This window comes from Anabrus simplex, chromosome 7, assembly GCF_040414725.1.
Source record: "Anabrus simplex isolate iqAnaSimp1 chromosome 7, ASM4041472v1, whole genome shotgun sequence".
NCBI lineage: Eukaryota > Metazoa > Arthropoda > Insecta > Orthoptera > Tettigoniidae > Anabrus > Anabrus simplex.
Genome location: NC_090271.1, coordinates 161792142 through 161806332, shown reverse-complemented (window position 1 = coordinate 161806332; position 14191 = coordinate 161792142). Strand labels below are relative to the sequence as shown.

The following is a 14191-nucleotide window of genomic DNA, read 5'->3' as shown; positions in this document are numbered from 1 at the left end:
ACTTGATTCTTTAATCGCCTGTATTCTTTTCTGCCCTCTTCATTTCTAGCATTCTTGTATTTTCGTTGTTCATCAATCAGGTCTAGTATCTCCTGAGTTATCCACTGATTCTTAGTTGATCTTTTCTTCCTTCCTAACATTTCTTCAGCAGCCATACTGACTTCATTTTTCATGACTATCCACTCTTCCTCTATTGTGTCCTTTAGCCTTTTCATTTAGTCCTTGTGCAACATGTTCTTTGAAACAATCCCTCACACTCTTTTCTTTCAAGTTGTCTAGATCCCATCTTTTTGCCTTATTTCCTTTCTTCAATTTCTTCAACTTCAGATGGCATTTCATGACCAACAAGTTGTGGTCAGAGTCCATGTCTGCTCCTGGGAAAGTTTTGCAATCCAATACCTGGTTTCTGAATCTCTGCCTAATCATAATGAAGTCTATTTGATACCTTCCAGTGTCTCCAGGTCTCGTCCACGTATACAGCTGTTGTTTGTGGTGTTTGAACCAATTATTGGCAAGGTCTAAATTATGATCGGTGCAGAATTCAACCAGCAGACTTCCTCTTTCGTTCCTTTGTCCCAATCTGAATTCTCCTAGTGTATTACCTTCTCTTCTTTGGCCTACCATTGCATTCCAGTCTCTCATCACAATTAGATTCTCGTCACCTTTTACATATTGTATTAAATATTCTATCTCTTCATATATTCTTTTGATTTCCTCATCATCCGCTGAGCTAGTAGGCATATAGACCTGCACTATTGTGGTGGGCATTGGTTTGGTGTCTATCTTGACGACAATAATTCTTTCCTATGCTGGTCGTAGTAGGTTACCCGCTGCCCTATTATCTTGTTCATTATTAAACCAACTCCTGCATTACCCCTGTTTGATTTTGTGTTGATAATTCGGTAGTCGCCTGACCAAAAATCCTGTTCTTCCTGCCAGTGTACATCTAACTTTAGTCTATCCATCTCTCTTTTCAGATTCTTTAACTTACCACAACGATTCAAACTTCGAACATTCCACGCTCTGGCGCGCAGAATGTCGGTATCTTCCTGATGATCGCCCCCTCTCGTGTAGTCCCCACCCGGAGATCCGAATGGGGGACTAGTTTACCTCCGGAATATTTTACCCGAGAGGAAGCCATCATCAATACATCATTCATACAGAGAGAGCTGCGAGTCCTCGGGAGTTAGTTACGGCTGTAGTTTCCCGTTGCTTTCAGCCGTGTAGCAGTATCAACACAGCTAAGCCATGTTGAGTGTTATTACAAGGCCATATCAGTCAATCATCTAGACTGCCACCCTTGCAACTTCTGAAAGTCTGCTACCTCCCTTAAAGTTAATAAAAGTGGGGGGAGGGATTAAGTACGTTATCTAAACAAATTGTTATGAACGTTTACAGTAGCCTACGAGATGAGAATCCGCTGTGGGCTGTGGAAGAAGTGGTGAAAAAAGACCCGCGCAATTGGCCGGCATTTCTCCGTACAGTGTTTACACGGCTCATGTGGAATTTAAAGGAATTCGTATGTTTTCTTGGGGTACCATATCTTATATGCTGGCCTGTTGTAGTTTGTATATGTCGTGAGTGTTTCTGACGATACGTCCCCCTAAAGTTGCTGAAAATGTAGTTTTAAGAAAGTGTCTGAATTATGTAAACAAGCAATCAAGGCAATAAGGAAGGTGAAACAAAACGTAACTAAGCTAAGCTGAATGCCAGATTTATGTGACAGAACAGGTTTGTTCGTTTGACTGCTCGTCACTAGGCCTGTGTGTCAGCTCAGTTCGAACTATGCACTCTCCTTAAGTAAAACAGGAAGGGCCTTAACACGGTATAGGTATAGGATCCTTAGCGTACTCGAAATAATAATAATAATAATAATAATAATAATAATAATAATAATAATAATAATAATAATAATAATAATAATTTGTACTTCATTTTTGTAACTGCCCTCTATCTGCAGAAATGTTGTCATGTGGGGATCATGAGTTTGTTTTTACCTTCCGAATGAAGAGACCACAATATTTACAACATTCCTGGAAACACTTTATTTTGCCTGGAGGTGTTCCTTGTGGAACTATGTGAGCGAACATATGAGTTGCATGGTTGATTCACCCATATAGAATGAAAGATAATCACAAAGGTAGTGCTAATGCGAGTGTTAATACCAAATGTCTGGAGCTTGTGAAAATATAAGGAAATAGTCCTAAAAAATTATTGAACAGAATAAGTGAGAAGAGTGAAATAAAGATGAAAGTTCTTCCGTTATGACTAGTTATAGGTGGGTTTTCAGCTTGTTGAACTGTGAGTAACTGCTACTGACAGTCGTTGCACGAGAGCAGAATCGTATACGGTACTTATATTGTAAGTCCCCATGTGCCTCACACAGATTGCATTATGAAATAAAAATAAACCTTGCTTCTCTTGCCTCGGTATTCATCAGTAATTTGTAGGTTTTACATGGTCAAGAAAGGAATAAATAGGTAAGGTACGTAATCGAAGTACAACTATGTGAAAGGAAATGATTTCTTTTGATGCTTCAGTATTTAAGAATGAAGTACTTGTCAGATAGACGTACGACGTTAATAATAAGCTGGTTGTGGCGGTGGTGGAGACGGGAAGGGGGAAGGAACAGGGGACGTGCTCACAAGCGGAAGAATACTTTTCCTAAGCTCTTGAGTTTACTGTCAGCATAGTTTGTATCGTTTCATACTTCAAATTTTCTTCAACAGATAGCAGCAGCATACAGTCCATTTGGCTGGACACTGGGTCTCTGTGCCAATTAATGAATATTATGAATATTAGAAGGAATATGACGATGTCCATTCAAATGGACAGGGGTCTCAGGAGGAGATATTCGTGAATTAAAATTTTTATTCCAAAGTCCATCAACTGCAAGATCACTGATGTGGAGGTAGTTCAGTTGTCATGGTTATGAACTGGTGATGGCTGTTATTATGATGTAGAAATAGTTCAGTTGTCATGGTTACAGACTGGTGATGGTTGTTGTCATGACTTTTTGTATGCTGCTAAACCATGCAATTATTGACCCCGGAATCGTGTACATATATACTGCCGAGAAAAAAAAATTAGTACACCCTCTTAGAGTTTTCCAATTCACTCAAGATTTATTGTCAAAACAGTGCATATGGAGTATAAGTATTACATTTACAGAGCAGTACTGAGGTACCAGGTGTTGATCCATGCTGAAATACCCATATTAGTACATGGTGTATCCTCCCCAGGCGACAATGCAGGTGCTGATTCTGTCATCCATTCGATCATACATATGGTGAATACTGTCTTGGGGGATACATTATTCCATGCCTGTTTGACCTGTTCAATTAGTTCTGCAAAAGTTGTGGGTTGACGAGTCGCACGTGTCGGTTGTCGTCCCATCGTATATCTTACACGTGCTTGATGGGAGAGAAGTCCGGAGATTGTACTGACCAGGGAAATTGCTGCACGTCTTGCAGAACATGTTGAGTTTCACATGCAGTATGTGGACGGGCATTATCCTTTTGGAACAACCCATCACCTTCCTGTTGCAAGAATGGCAATAGAATGGGTCGTACAACATTCTGCACGTACTGAGCACTGGTCAGCGTTCCCTCCACAAATACCAACTGAAAGAGAGTGAATGCCAAAGTAAAGTCACATCAGTGGAAGGCAATAGAGGTTGTGAACACCAAATTACGGCAAATTAATAATTCCCTGGGACACTCAGTGCCCCGGTGTACGATTCTGGGGTTAACTCTTGTTGATCAGGAAGATGACGATATTTATCAACATGAGAACAAAACAAAACAAACATGAAGGGACCGTCATTCAATAAATATGGGGAAACAGAACGTAATAGCTGTGTGTTTGTGTTTTGAAAGCCTTTCTCCTTATTGCCCTAATTTCGTAGAGCTGGAAGAAAATAAAATATTATGGCCTACTGTTTCATAAGCCTCTAAAACTTAACACTAACAATACCATAGTTATTCTTTTATAAGCTGACACAGATTGTAACCCGACCCTTGGGAAATCAGAAAAAAATTTAAACAAACAATATTGATAAAGAACACAAAGCATACGGTATTAATTTTCTGTCATAGTTGTTTAGTTAGTCATTGCTATCAGAGAGCTTCAGATTCATAGTCAGTTATTTCTTTGTTATTATCACTAACTTCTTGTTGAGACATTCTGTTTATGGTGATTTCACGTGCTATGTTTTACAGCTGTATTCAAAGTAAAACAAAATTGTATTGGATTGTCTAGGGCGTCCGAGATTGAACATTTCTTTAAATGCATTACCGATTTTTCATGTAATGTTTCATGACAGTGCTAAAATTTCAAAAACTTCAGTTAGTAAAATTGTTAGCAGATATTCTGCAGCAGTAGCATCCATGAGAAAATTGCTTAGTATTTCCTTCAGGAGAAGAACATCAACAAATTATTCAAGATTCCTTTGAAGTGTGCCATTTTGCTGGTGCTTTAGGTGCAATAGAGAGTACACTCACAAGAATCCAATCACCTGGAGGCAATAGAGCTACCTAAAATATGCTGGTAACGTTCCCTCCACAAACACCAACTGAAAGAAAGTGAATGTCAAAGTCACATCAGTGGGAGGCTATAGAGGTTGTGAATTGTGTTCAAGTGATTGATCCTAACTCCAAATCAGGAAGTAGTTCTGGCCACTTTCTGTAAATGACAGTGTAATAATTTTAATAACTCCAATATCCAAGCATGGTTTGTAATGGGTCAGGTTACAAAGGGATCCTCAACAGTGTGGAATGTATGATAGAAGTCTGCAAAAGACTGTTTCCCTCTCTTAGTTGGGGAATGCGATTCAAATGTTGAGAAAATCTGTTTATGGTAATTTCACGTTCCCTGTTTTACAGCTGTATTCGAAGTCAAACAAAACTGCATCGGATCTTGCTTAGAAACTGTTTGGTTCTGCCACTACCTTCTAGATTCGCACTGTTCATAACTGTTGTGAGAGTTAACAATGTGGTATGGCTATATAACATTTCTCAGAAAAATTTTGAATAAACCCAAGAATCTTAACAAGTGTTAAATAACAGTTTATTAGTAGAAACCATATATTTAACAACTGTTGATGAAACCGGGAGTGAATCTATACATGATGGCAAGAAACTTACTTATGGCAGCTACTGGCATTATTTTTGGAATTTCTTCATGTTGTATCGATAAAGTCTACTTTAATTATACCAATATAAATGGTCCGTTATTGGACATTATAAATTTTCCAGCTAACTCATTCTTGGTTGCCAGTGTTTAATCTATATCATCTATATATAAATTTTCCAGCTAACTCATTCTTGGTTGCCAGTGTTTAATCTATATCATCTATATCATCTGATGGCCAAGCAGGCATCAATTTTTGGTAATGAGACAAAGTCTCTAAGTGCATTGGCACTGCCGGTGGCTCCAGTTAGCCTACGCAGTGGCCTCCACGGTATGCACTAGCCAGCGTATTGGTAGGTGTGCTTGGTACCAACTGATGAGCCCACCCTAGCACACGAGGGCGAAACGCTGGCAACCAAGAATGAGTTAGCTGGAAAATGTATAATGTCCAATAACGGACCATTTATATTTCAGATTCCCTATGGGAATCAACATCTAAAGTCTACTTTACCAACCGTGTTAACAATATAGATTGTTAGCCAAGGGGCATTTTCCAACCAAGGAAAAAGTAGGAATAGGTCAGCTTACAATCGGATAACTACTGTAACTGACTATTGTTAGTTAAGGTATGGTCTGTCTCTTTCATTGCCTCCCTATTCTGCTAGATCATATTATTGCTGCAGTTACAAAAACTAACCTGTCAATGGGTTACACAACAGCTAGTAATCTATAAAACTTAGGACAAATATGCTGTCATGTGCAGTTGCTAAAAAAGAAAATGAGTGCATGGTATTGTGTTAGTTACTTGCAGGTACATTTTTTCAGAAACAATTGAACCTATAGATTTGTTTATTGTGGGTATCCACAGGGTTTATATGTCTGTGAGTGGTGATTTTTTTTTTCTTTTTTTAATACATCGAGTTTGGCCTCTATGGACTGCATGGTAACAACCAACTTCATTTTAGTGTCTAGGTCTTGTTCTTGTTCCAGCTTGGACTTCCTGCCAGTATCTTCTGAGCCCAGCGACCAGTGTCTGTTTTTGCTCTTCAGACAAAGGTCCTCTCCGTCTTCTGGAAGTTGATGCCATTTTGAAACCTTGATAGTTGTTCACCAACCTTCTGAATGAGTTCCTGTCAGGAATTTCTTGGTCTGAAATACCAATCTGCCTTGGATCTTTTTCGCATTCCTGGAGCCATCTCGGCCTTGTTGCCTTAGATTGAATAAATTTCCGTATTCTTTTTGTTAGTCGATCATCAGTCATCCCCAAGAGATGACCGTAAAATAGTAGCTGTCTCTTCCTAATTGACTCTGTGAGACGTTCTGTCTTGCTGTACAAATCCCCATTTCGTCTCATTCGCCATTGTCCATCAACCCATCTATTACCTAGGATTTTTCTTAGTATCCTGTGCTCTCTTTTTTCCAGCCGGTCACCTTGAGAGGTGAATTATATTTTGATAACGATTAAAATTCTCATAATATATGAATGCAGGGAACATAAAATACCTTGCGCTCATTCTTTTCTTGAGCAACTATACATATGTGAGATTAACTGTGACTGATATGTTTTCTTTCAGGACATGCCATTTACATGTGAAGGACTTTCTCCCGATATTATCATCAATCCTCATGCCATTCCATCTCGTATGACAATTGGTCACTTGATCGAGTGCCTTCAGGGCAAGGTAAGTGTCTGTGGTGAATATATGAATCTTGAAATGCTAAGTGAATCCAAACCATGTTGGAGACTAAAAGTAATCTTTTATAGGTCTCCTCCAATAAGGGTGAAATTGGTGATGCCACACCATTTAACGATGCTGTGAATGTGCAGAAGATCTCAACACTTCTGCAGGAATATGGGTACCAGCTGAGAGGTAATGAAGTGATGTACAATGGTCACACTGGGCGTAAGATTAATGCTCAGGTCTTCTTGGGTCCAACTTACTATCAAAGACTGAAACATATGGTGGATGACAAGATCCACAGTCGAGCTCGAGGACCTGTGCAGATTTTGGTTCGTCAGCCCATGGAAGGAAGAGCCAGGTAAGCAATTTGAAGACTGATATAAAAGGGTAGTCATTTTCATGAATTAAGAAATATAACATTATTATTAAGTACAAAAGTAATTCATGTTGTAGTATTTATCAGTGTATGTATTTATGCTAAAACTTGCATATTTAAAAAAGGCTCAAAAATATATTGGTTTGTTTTTCGTAAGTATGTTATTATTTATATTTGTATTGAATTCTGCCATATTCATTATTATTCTTGTTCATCAATGTTTACTGGGCGTGTTGGGCCATGTGGTTAGGGCTGCGCAGCTGTGAGCTTGCATCCGGGAGATAGTGAGTTCGAACCCCACTGTCAGCAGCCTTGAAGATTGTTTTCCGTGGTTTCCCATTTTCACACCAGGCAAATGCTAAAGCTGTACCTTAATTAAGGCCACGGCCACTTCCTTCGCACTCCTAGACCTTTCCTATCTCATTGTCGCCAAAAGACCTATCTGTGTCGGTGCGACATAAAGCCAATAGTAAAAAAATCATCAATGTTTCTCACCCAATGACATGGTGTGCTTCATGGCTTCACCACTGCCATTCCATTTCGTCAAGGGCCATGTTGGCACATAAATTTACACTAGGCCGTCTTCATAACAGGCCAGAGTATTCGATATGTGGCAACACTGCACTAGGGGCCAACTGTTGCTTGTTACAAAGAAGTTGTGTTAATCTGTGCCATGCATAATTCATTTAAGAAATACATTTCCTCTGCAATTGCACTTGATTCTTGATGTGGTATGTGCAAAAGTATGAGAATACAGTAGAACCTCGATAATTCAAAATTGGTTAATTCAAAATCACGCCTAATTCGAAGAAGCTCTCGTTCCCAGAAACAGGAGGTATGGTTTTGCACGTTATTTAATTTGTTTGATTTGAAATACGGATAATTCGTAATTCGAAGAACCATGTCGATCCCATTACCGAAATTCAGATTTTAAATTCAAAACTGCCTTTAAGTTTTAAAAAAAGTAGTATTTTACCGAGTAATTTAAATTCAAAATTCCATTCGGAATTGCTAGGCAGGCAATAATTCCATTGTGGAGTTTTATCTCCTGTATGCAAGTACAGGAGGAAGGATCAGCCTCCCAAACATGGGATAACCTCAAGTCAATCATTAACTCTTCTCTCCCTGAACCGTTTACTAATTCTTCCCAAGCTAACCACCCCTGGATATCGAACACCACTCTACTGCTGATAGAAGAGCGGAGCATACTGAAGAAACGTGGCATTCAAACCAAGCAAGACAAAGAAGCATACAGTGAACTTTGCTGTGAAATACAGCGCAATTGCAGAACTGACAAGACACGGTATCTCACCAGTATTTGTGATGAAATAGACCAACATCATAGGCTGAATCAAACACGTGATCTTTTTAAAAAAGTCAACAGCATTACCTGTGAGTTCAAACCACGCACATGGGTGATTGAAGATGAAGACGGCAACCTTATTACTGATAAGAACAAAGCAGTAGAGAGGTGGAAACAATACTGTGAAATGCTGTATTGCAAAGGAAATAATTCTGCCGAACAGGAAATTTCTATGAGGTATGACGAAGAACCTGATATTTTATTCACTGAAATTGTGAATGCTGTCAATCATTTGAAGAACAACAAAGCCCCAGGTATGGATGGTATTTCGGGAGAAATGCTGAAAGTGATGGGGGAGGAGGGCATGCGTGTTTTACATTTGGTATGTAATATGGTGTGGAAAACTGGTGAATGGCCCAAGGACTGGACAGCATCAATACTAATCCCTCTTCACAAAAAGGGGTCTATAAGGGATTGTTCCAATTATCGTACTATTGCATTAATATCCCATGCAAGCAAAGTTCTGCTCTACATAATAAATCAACACCTAAAACCATTCCTGCAACCTCAGATATCCGCAGTACAAGCAGGCTTTGTTGCAGGTAAAGGAACACGAGACAGATAATTGAGAAATGTTGCGAGTTTTGTGTCCCTGCCTTTATTTGCTTCCTGGACTACAAAAAGGCCTTTGATTGTGTTATGTGGGACAAGTTGTGGTAGGTGCTAAGGAATTTGGGGTTCCACTGCACTTAAAATTGTTACTGAAAAGCCTGTAGATAAACCACGCAGCAACCATAAAGGTGGATGGCGATCTCTCAGGCATTTTCAATGTGACAAATGGAGTAAGGCAAGGTTGTATATTATCACCTCAACTCTACAACATCTATGCAGAGTGTGTCATCAAAAGAGCTCTCAGTGGCTGGAATGATGAAATTTCAATTGGTGGCAGAAAAATTAATAACCTGCGCTTTGCAGATGACACTTCCCTCATCGCTGGTAGTGAAGAGGAATTTCATGACCTGCTTACAAGGTTGAAGAACACTAGTCTTCAGTATGGTCTAGAGATAAACATCAAAAAGACCAAACTAATGGTAGTTGATCAGCAAGGTCAAATCCAACTTATGGGATACCTAAAGGACCTGTGTATAGTTAAGGAATTTGTATACTTGGGGTCTGTCATCAATGACACGGAAAGCTGTGATAAAGAGGTAAAAAGACATATTGTCTTAGGTCGTGCTGCAATGGTTAAACTTACTAAGATCTGGCAGAACCGGGCAATATCAAAGGCCACGAAGATGCGCTTGGTAGAATCACTAGTGTTCTCCGTCTTTTTGTACGGCTGTGAGACCTGGACCGTGAATGGTAAAGACAAAAAGCGCATTGATGCCTTTGAGATGTGATGTTGGCGGAGAATGCTATGTGTACCCTGGACAGAAAGAAGAACTAATGTTTCCATTCTGGATGAACTCTGCGTCAAGAAACGCCTATCTTCCCGTGTGAGTGAGCGTTACCTCCAGTTCCTTGGCCACATTTTAAGATGAGATGGAGAGAACTTGGAAAAGGTAATTTTACAAGGCAAAGTTGAAGGCAGCAGACCACGAGGAAGAACAGCAAGCAGGTGGATAGATCAGGCGAAGAAGATCACTGGGCTACCACTTCAGGTCATATTAATGAAATGTGAAAACCGCTCAGGATGGAGACATCTTGTCAAGGTTGAAACACGGAAATGATGGAGTTATGAGGTCACAACGCTCAGTAATGAGCACAACGACTGATGATGATGATGATGATGATGATGCATTTATCAGACTGTGCCTCTTATATAGGGCTTCTGATAAGTTCACCTGCATACACCCCAGCGTCAATGGGTAGGGTCTGACATATCCCACTCTGATCAGTCTAGTGTCAGACCTAAGACGAAACGCTGGTTGATAGAGCAAATGCCTGAAAAGCCTTACATCTGATCTGTTTTTGTTTTTTATTCAAAATTTATCCGTGTCTTGATAGAACGCGTCTTCTGAAGCGTACAGGGGTAGCAAACCGCACTTTCACTCACTTCGATGTGTCTACAGTGTGCTTCCTAAGTTCAAGTGAAATCGTAAGTCTTTTGTATTCAGTGTTTTAAGGAACACCATAACATCATGTAGCAGACAGTGTGCGGAGAAGCAGAAATTGCGAACACTGGCGATGCCAACAGTTAGTGAAAAAGAGTGGCTCGTATAATCAATTCGTATGCACCAAACAATATTGTTATTGTCGGTGAAACTCCACCGTTTAAAAAAAATGCCAAGCCCAAACGGACTTCAAGTTTTAAACGAGAGAAGCGCCAGCTGGGAAATCGTACAAGGGTGGGGGTCGTTGTACTGTGTTGAAACTTGTAATGCTCATGGAAGCAGGAGACTTCCTCCCTTTGTCATAGGAAAGTTTGATAAGCCACAATGTTTTTAGGGCGTCGGGCACTTTCTGTCCAAGTACAAGGCATCTAAAAAATGCAAACAGTAAAGTAATATAAAAAAGCATTTGCACAGGGAAGCCAGCAATATTTGTCTTCGTCTTTGAATTGTGTGGATTACTTTTTAGTTCTGCCAGATCCTTCTCTACCTGCTGGATCCACAGCTATCCAGTGGCTTTACCCTTGCTTACTTTGAAGATTTTATAGGTTGGTCTATGGGGATCCATTCTATGCTGGTGTCCATAGAAAGCCAGCTGTTTTCTTCTAATGGAATCTGTAAGGGTTTCTTTGTGTTCGTAGAGTTCACAGTTTGGTTTGTACCATCGCCTTTCATCTGATAGGACCGTTGTTCCTAATATCCTTCTCAGGAGCTTCCTTTCTTTTACTTCGTCTGGCTCCATGGCTAAATGGTTAGCGTGCTAGCCTTTGGTCACAGGGGTGCCAGGTTCGATTCCCGGCAGGGTCGGGCATTTTAACCATAATTGGTTAATTTCACTGGCATGGGGGCTGGGTGTTTGTGTCACCTTCATCATCATTTCATCCTCATTACGACGCGCAGGCGCCTACGGTTGTCAGTTCAAAAGACTTGCACCTGGCGAGCCGAACTTGTCCTCGGACACTCCCAGCGCTAAAAGCCATACGCCTTTTCATTTCTTTTCTTTTACTTCGAGGGCTCCTAGTGGGGTCTTCTTGGTTAGAGGTAGGCACTCTGCTGCGTAGAGGACTGACAGTCTATTGAATTATATCTTAGTTTGACATTCATTGATAGGTGTTTTGAGGCATACAGTTTTATTATTTATTATTATTTGTTAGGTACGTTGATGAGTAAAATAATCGTTATTAGTGGATTGTTTTTATTATATGTTTTAAACCTACTTCTCTCCAAAAATTGCATAAATTGGCCTGAGTTATGAGATATTAAACGATCACTTTGTTAATTATCTCACTCGCTATCTTAATAGCAACAACTGTGAATATTTCTTAACTAAAATAAACGTATGTCCTCATCCTGAAGTGGTGCAACTCATTTTAGGCACGCCCCCAGTGAAGGTGAGCTGCATGTACCATTTTACTGCATATCAACCTTTGTGCTATTCTTAAATCTCTAGCAGTACCGGGAATCAAACTTGGGTCTCCGAGAACAGCAGCTAATTGTGCTAACCATTACGCTGATGGACATTCTTAGCTATAGTACGTAGACATATCGCATGACTGATGCATGCTTGCAATGCACGGGTCAGACATATGAAACTACAATACTTACTTGTGGGATGTCATTTAAATCTAAGAATTTCATTTTTGTCCGTATTGAACTGAGAATGGAAGATAGGAAACTTAAAAGGGTCCACCTTTTCAATACAAATAATGGGATGTCATCGGAGCTGCAGTATGCTACAGAGGCGGACATTACTTAACTACAAAACACAGACATACCACATGACTTTGATGCGTGTTTTCATTGTGCGGGATGGACGAATGAAAATATTCACAAATTTGTGCGACGTCATCGGCCTGTACCTGCTTCAAAGCGGAATCGTTGTTGTTCTCTGACAAATTACATTGAGGGTTATTACATGCAAGCTTTATTAATTTATTTTCTTTGTGTCAAAAAGCCAGGGGGTCTAATACCCGAGGAAATATGGTAAATCGCTTTCTTATTGATTTGCCTTTTGGATTTACTTTTTGTTTAGCTGGAAGGTGGTTTGTCACTTTCGGTGGCACATATTTCATTGCTGGTATTGTTGATGAAGAAAGGAGATGTCGAATAACAGTGTCATACAAACAAATTTTCTCTCCGGAAAACCTGGAGAATAAATTATGTGCATTGATGAGAATCAGTTGGAAGATGTCCTGCTCCATGGCTAAATGGTTAGCATGCTGGCCCTTGGTCACAGGGGTCTCGGTTTGATTCCCGGCAGGGTTGGGAATTTTAACCATAATTGATTAATTTCGTTGGCACAGGGACTGGTGTATGTGTTGTCTTCATCATCATTTCATCCTCATCCTGACGCGCAGGTCGCCTAGGGGCGTCAAATAGAAAGACCTGCATCTGGCGAGCCGAACATGTCCTCAGACACTCCCGGCACTAAAAGCCATACGCCATTTCATTTCATGTGGAAGATATGCACTCCAATTTTCTTACACCAATAAATTTTCTTTTAACTGGGATAATATGCGAGCATTTGGTCTTGCCGATCAACGTCATACATCAGGAGATTATACTACGTTATTGCTTTTGGCTGTTTCTTTGTTTGACCTCTTTTAATTCACAGTGTTGACCATTTTGTCTTCAAATTCTGTGGAAATGAAAAGAACATATGTTATCCTTCCACTTAGTCACAATGACATCATTAGCATGCTGGGATATGTGTTCATCATTCGGAAGTTTGCTTTCTTGTTTAGGATTACTTTTGCTATCACTTTGAAGTGTTCCATTGCAGTAGGTATTGGCATTTAGCACCTGTATTACTAAGTCGTAACTGTTGTAGAAATTGTCCATGAAGAGCAAGTGTCCTACATTTAGTTTTCCCCCCCGTCAACTTCATTACAACATTAGCGGCATGTCCCTTACACCCATGTCATCTGCTTGACCTTAACACAATAACATGCATTATCATTCTATTAGGCTCAGTCAGCATGTACAACTTGATGCCCTATTTGTGCCTTTGCCATTTTGTGTACTCTGGGAATACTAATCTTCCTCTCCACAAAATCATAGGTTCATCAAGCGAGAGATTCTTCCCAGGGTAATACACGTTATCAATGGTGGAGGTGAAAATATCTTACAAGGGTCGTATCTTCACTAGTCGCACTCGATATTGATCCCTAGGTCTAGGGTTCGTCATAAAGTGCAGGCATCAAAAAATTAGAAGAAAATTATTTCTACTCATATGAGAAGAAAAGCACTCCATTTTGAACAACAAATCGGTTTTCCAGTAATCCTGAAGGTGAGGCCCATGTGAAATAAAAGGCCTAAAAATGTTTTCATTTCGCTAATGGTGACGCCTTTCCAGTCAGTTATTCTGGATTGTTCCCCAACACTTGAAAGAAATGCTGTCTTTGCATATGCAATTATTGTCTCTCTTACTGTTAGGTTATAGAATTCATCACATGTAAACAAATAAAAAAAATTAATTGGCTCATTCCTTGACACTACACATTTCATTTAAGGCACACCAGTAAAGTTTATTTGTTTTTGTGTCTGGTTCCATGTCACCAACCTACATCTAAATTTGAAATATTCACAA

The 14191-nt window shown here is 39.8% G+C and overlaps 1 protein-coding gene across 1 annotated transcript in view; it reads left to right on the top strand.

The window, feature by feature from the left end:
• The window catches only part of LOC136877404 (DNA-directed RNA polymerase II subunit RPB2), a 247864-nt gene that overhangs the window by 188998 nt on the left and 44675 nt on the right, over window positions 1-14191 (top strand). The window contains exons 18-19 of the mRNA XM_067151413.2: window positions 6705-6812; window positions 6896-7170. Coding sequence (XP_067007514.1) covers window positions 6705-6812; window positions 6896-7170 — 383 coding nt within the window. The remainder of the gene's footprint in view (window positions 1-6704; window positions 6813-6895; window positions 7171-14191) is intronic.